Genomic DNA, 6011 nt, shown 5'->3' on the forward strand with positions numbered 1-6011 from the left:
GCGGCCCCTTGCTCAGCGTGGGCAGGAGCGGTGACTGCTGGCAGGGGGCCCCCTGTGCTGGTGGAGGGTCCCGTCAGAAAAAGGGAAGGGTTGGTTTGTCTGAGGCAGAAGGGCAGAGTTAGGGTCAGCCTGCCCTGGCAGGAGTAGTTGGGGGGTGCTAGGACCCCGTGGCAGCAGTTGATGCCGGGAGCCAGCAGAGTGGAGCACAGCGCAGAGTCGTAGGGGGCAGCTGCCTGCTGCCCGGGGCGCAGGCAGGGATGCTTGCAGGAGGTGCGTGGGGGCAGCAGGCAGTGCTGGGGGAAAGACCCAGCCTCAAACGTTGTTGGAGCTGGGCCCCCGGGCCCTGAATATTGCCAGAGCTTGGGCACCATGGGCCCGTATAACTCACCGCCCCTGGCCAGGGCTGGTCGCTTTAGTGGGGTTGCTAACTGCATCTGTGAAATTTCACACTGACCCAACCCCCTCGCTGCCCCCCCAGCAGCTCCGGCTGGCTTTAGTCCACATTCCAGCCCTTGCTCTGGGGACCCCGGGAGGTGGGGATGGAGGGGCAGGCGGCATGGGCTCATGAATTCACAGAGCAGCCGGAGCTGCTCTGCCCAGCACTTCAGGAGCCAATTCATCCGCTGGCCTTGAGGATGCTGAGTGAGAGGCGGAGGGGAGGGGTGGGGGTGGGAAGAAGGGGGAAGGGGCTGTAACTTAACGATTCTGATTAGACACAAGGCAGAGGGACTGACAGGCAGGAGGAAGGAACAGCTGCCTGTGTGTGAGACAGAGAGAGACAGAGAGCTCAGGGAGGGCTCTGGCCACATCTGTTTGAGGATTAAGGAAGGAAGGAGAAGCGAAGAGAAATGAGCTGAGTGAAGACTAGGGCTTAGGCTGTCTCCCCAGTGCCAACAGCAAGGACGTGGCTGGGAAGTCAGAGGGACTTAGAACATTTGCCCCGGAGACCCAGGTCCCAGCCTGAGGACCTTCAGGGCCAGAAGAAACTCCTCGCTCCCAGCATCCTTCTCCCACCCTTGGAGCTGGGATCCCCGAGGCATGGAGGAGCAGCTGGATTGGGCGGCCTATGGTGAGAACCAGACGGGAGACTGTGAGTATGAGGAATGGAGTCCGTCCCTGGTGCTCCTTCCCACCATCTATCTGCTGGTTTTCCTGCTGGGCACCACAGGCAACGGCTTGGTGCTGTGGACCATCTTCCGGGGAGGGCAGGAGAAGCGGCGCTCGGCCGACACCTTCATTGCCAACCTAGCCATGGCTGATCTGACCTTTGTAGTGACCCTGCCACTTTGGGCTGCCTATGCCTGGCTGGGCTACCACTGGCCCTTTGGCTCCTTCACCTGTAAGCTCAGCAGCTACCTGATCTTTGTCAACATGCACGCCAGCGTCTTCTGCCTGATGGGCCTCAGCATTGATCGCTACTTGGCCATTGTGCGGCCAATGGCTAATGCTAAGCTGAGGTGGAGGGCCAGCGGGCTAGTGGCCACCATTGCCCTCTGGGCCTTGGCGGCCATTTTGGCCTTGCCAGCCATGATCCTCCGGCAGGCAGCAGTGCTATTGGGAGAAACCAAGGTGACGTGCTACATGGACTACTCAGGCGTGGTGGCCAATGGGACCGAGGGGGCCTGGGAGGTGGGGCTGGGCCTGTCCTCCACCATGCTTGGCTTTGTGGTCCCCTTTGTTGTCATGCTGACCTGCTACTTCTTCATCGCCCGCACCATTGCTGACCACTTCCGGAAGGAGCGCAGCGAGGAGCTGAGGAAGAGGAAGCGGCTGCTGAGCATCATCATCGTGCTGGTGGCCACCTTTGCCTTCTGTTGGCTACCTTACCACCTGGTGAAGACCATCTACGTGCTGATGGACCTGGAGGTGATGCCTTGGTCCTGCGGCTTCCATGCCTTCCTCAGTAACTTGCACCCCTACTGCACCTGTGTGGCCTACGTCAACAGCTGCCTTAACCCCTTCCTCTATGCCTTCTTTGACCCTCGTTTCCGGCAGGCCTGTGCTACTGTCTTGTGCTGTAGCAGGGGGCACTGGCCAGGGTCCGGCAAGGACAAGTCAGCCAGCTACTCCTCCAGCCACAGTCAGAACCTGCAGGGGAAGGGTGGGGAGCTGCCACGGGAGAAACTGGGTCCAGGCAGGCAGGAAACTCTGCTCCGAGGCTAAGAAAAGGGGGATGACATGGACCTGCCTCTGGGGACATCAGATAGAGTGAGTCCTCCTCTGCTGTCACTCTGTCTTTCATTGCTTCTCTCACTCCTTCTTTCATACTTTCTTTTCTCTCTCCATCACTGTCTCCCTCTTTCACCCTTCACTATCTCTTCGATTTCTCCTTCTTCTCTTCCTCCAGCTCTCTCTCAGATTTGCTTCTCCCTTGTTGTAGGCCTTATGCGGATAAGGCATTCCCAAGGTCCGTGCCTACCCTGCAGAACCTCAACACGACCCTTTCAGGCATGAACTGTGTGCTAGGGGCATGTCTACACTGCGGCTGGGAGAAGCCTCCCAGACCTACCCAGGCCACCATCCACTCTGCAATGGCCACACATTGCTATTTTTAGCGCACTAGCTCCAGCAGACCTAGCGCTTGTCCATCTCCCCAGCTGCAGTGTAGACATACCCTAAAGCAGCAGTTCTTAACGAGGAGTCTGAGGCCCCCTGAGGGCCACGAGCAGGTTTCAGGGGGTCCGCCAAGCAGGACCAGCATTAGACTCTCTGGGGCCCAGGCAGAAAGCCAAATCCCCACTGACCCAAGCCCTGCCAACCGGGCCTCAAGCTGAAGCCTGAGCAGCTTAGATTCACAGGGCCCCCTGTGGTCTGAGGCCCTGGATCATTGCCCTGCTTGCTACCCCCTAATGCCAGCTTGGCTTTTACATGCAGAAAAACAGCTGTGGCACATGTGGGCCATGGAGTTTTTATAGCATGTTAGGGGAGCCACAGAAAGAAAAAGGTTGAGGATCCCTGCACTAAAGGGCTCATGACCTGGAGGCAGATGGCCCCAGGGACGAGTGGTTTCTGCATTCCCGGCCTTTGCCCCGCACGCACACACACACAAAGGGCTGGCAGGGGCCAGCACTGGTCACTGGCTGGGCATTGGGGGTGTGGTGTTAGTTTTGGGGGGGGGCTGGAAGACCCCCCCCAAATAACTACCCCCTAACATACATAGCCCGCCCTCCCCACTCTAGCCTAATCTGCACAGTGTCTTATGGCTGGAGGGAACGGTTGGCTGCTGCTGCTACCTCTCCTGAGACACTGGCTCCTGTCCCCCTGAAAATTCACTCTACCCTTTGTCTGCTGTGGTAGGGTGAGGGTCCCCCTCTCTCTTAATGCCTCGGTCAACACCCAGACCCACAAGGTGTTGGGAGCAATTGTTCCCCTGGCTGGGTGGGGCCAGTGAGGAAGCTGTTAGCCGTGGGATTCCCCCCCAGCCAGGCACATAAATTCCCTGTACTGAGAGCCACCCTACCCTCACCCAGCCCTCCCTCCTTTACATCCCCCACCCACCCAGGATCTCCCCCTGGGCTTGTTTCGTCTGGGGGTGAGTGTGCACCCCAGAGCCACACCAGGCTCTGTTGGGGGGGCGGGGAAAGGCGTGTGTGTCCCACTTCAGCCATGATGTGGGAGGAAGAGGAAATCATCTCACAATGGAGGAAAAAGAGGGGATGGGGGGCAGGAGGGTCCCCCCCCCGATTTCAAAATCCAAGCTGCTGCTCCCCCATGGTCCTGTGTTTATTCACCAGCTCGCCTTCACCCACATAGTGAAAACAGACTGTGAGGAGGTGAACGGGCGTCACGGTTCACATGTCGCCATCTCCCCTCTGCTCAGGTGGCTTTAGCCACCGTTCCAGAGCAGCTCAGAGGGTGCGCACGCAGAGTCCTGCCCCCGCATAGCCTAGCTCCCAGAAGGTGGGGCTTTGGTTTGATTGCAGAGGGGGTGCTATATAGATATATATTACTCTTGCTTCTTAACCAATCCCTGATCATAATACTTGGCCCTTCTCATCAGCAGATCGCAAAGTGCTTCCCAAAGTAGGTTAGTACCAGGTGGGGAAACTGAGGCACAGCACAAAGACGTGACTTGCCCAGAATCACCTAACAGACCAAATGAAGGAATAGCTCTACTCGCTGCCCATGCCCTGAGTCTGATGGACTATGGGAGTAGCTGTGTAAGAAGGGCATTGTAGGGAGCAAGGGGTGGGCAGTTTTGCTATTCAGACTGGGGTGTGGCAGGTGAGGGGCCAGCGGGTCACTGGGCTACATCTCTCACCATGTGTCCCTTTTCTGGGTGAGGGGCTGAAGGGCTAGGGAAGTGAACGGAAGGGCCAGGTCGGCTAGCGACCAATGATTGCAGAGGAGCAAGAGGTGGAACAGCAACAGGAAAGCTCTGAGGTTGCAGCCGCTCCCATAGGTGCTGTGGATTTTTTGGGCCTCCCTACCTTACCCACCCTGCTTCTGAAGACCATGCTAGAATAAAGCCTGGAGCTGATGTGCTGTGGCCACATCCCCCTTCATCCATAAGGGCTCTGGAGGGACTCTGGGCAAATAAGAGCAGTCCCTGACTTGACCCAGCCCTTGAGGGAATGATGAAGACTCTTGGCTTGCTATGGATCCACTGAGGCTGGAGAAAGGGCCCCAGGGAGGGTGGGTAGCTCCATTTGAACTACAGCCTGGGTAAAAACAGCCCATCCACAGCCCTTTCTCCGTTGGGACACGGCTTCCACAGTTTGGAAGACCACAGAGCCCACAGGCAACCTGTATTTCCAAGTGGACATCTGGTGACAGAAGAGAGGCCATGATCCCCTGGTGAGATCTCTAGGCCAAATATTGTTCTGGGTTGACTTGGGAACAGCCTGCCAGCTTGTGGGGGCATCTCTGGGAATCTGACCCCCGCAAAGGCTGCTCCATCAGAACTCTGAACAAAGGGGTTGCTGCTCAGACTATGGGGTCACTGCTGAGACGGGGGCCGCCTCTTGTCAAGCCGATGCAATGGGCAGTTGTTGTGTATGATGAATAAATGGGCTTTGACTAAATGCCTCTTGTCAGGTGAGCTAAGTAACTGCCCTGGGGGAAAGTTAATGGAGATCCTGGTTAGGTGTGTGTGATCAAAGGGTTGGGGGAGGGATGGGGGAGAGAGGTGGGGAAAGGGGGCAGAGATGGGGAAGGGATTAAAGGAGGTAGGGAGCGGGGAAGAGACCAGAGGGGAGTGAGGAGCAGAGATGGTGGAGGGGGCAGAGATGGGGGAATGACCATGGTGAAGATGGGGGATAATGGACACAGAGTGGAAAGAAAGGGTGGGAAGAGAGACAAGGGGAAGGAGACAGCTGGATGGGGGTATGTGTGTGTCAGAACCGTTGTTTAATCTCTCTTGCCACATCCCTTCAAAGCCAGATGGCTCCATGAATTTACAACCGGAGTGAACAGCTGTTCAGGAGCTGCTGTTGGGTGGAGCTGCTAAATGAAAACCAGATGTGGAGGCCTAATGGCCAGATGTGAAGGCTGAGGCAGGGGAGGGAGAGGGCAGAAGGCCCTGCCTGGTCAATTGACCCCCAAAACATGTGTGGGTTAAAGTGCCCCTTAGCTGCTCAGGGGTTGGGGGCATGTGCAGAGGGGGATGCAGGCTGAGATGGGATTGTGGGCAGAGTCACTGGTGTACTCCCAGGAGAAGCCAGATCCTGGGCCTTTTTTCTGACCAGAACCAGTTGCTTGTCCAGACCTGCTGGAGAATCCTTGGGACAAAGAAGAAGCAGCTTTCCCTTGTGGTGGGAAAGGGACGGAATCAGCCTGCAGGGGCACACAGGTCCAGAGGGGACCCCTAGTCTGTGCAGTAAATGAGGTATTTGTGGGCACGTGGATGTCAATGTGTGTGTGTGTGTGTGTGTGTTGGTTCCTACTTCTGAGCAGGCACTGTGTCTATGTGTGAGTGTCTACTGTGTGCATGCATGTTGGTGTACATGTATGTTGGTGTCTGCTTCTGTATGTCTATGTGCATTTATGTTGGTGTACATGTGTGTTGATGT

The 6011-nt window shown here is 57.0% G+C and overlaps 1 protein-coding gene across 1 annotated transcript; it reads left to right on the forward strand.

The window, feature by feature from the left end:
• The first annotated feature begins 717 nt into the window (after positions 1 to 717).
• Positions 718 to 5016, forward strand: APLNR (apelin receptor). The gene has a single exon (XM_043516844.1). The coding sequence runs from the start codon at positions 1039 to 1041 to the stop codon at positions 2161 to 2163; it is 1125 nt and encodes a 374-aa protein (XP_043372779.1). The 5' UTR covers positions 718 to 1038; the 3' UTR covers positions 2164 to 5016.
• The last annotated feature ends 995 nt before the right edge of the window (positions 5017 to 6011 follow it).

Source organism: Dermochelys coriacea, chromosome 6 (assembly GCF_009764565.3).
Source record: "Dermochelys coriacea isolate rDerCor1 chromosome 6, rDerCor1.pri.v4, whole genome shotgun sequence".
Classification (NCBI taxonomy): domain Eukaryota; kingdom Metazoa; phylum Chordata; order Testudines; family Dermochelyidae; genus Dermochelys; species Dermochelys coriacea.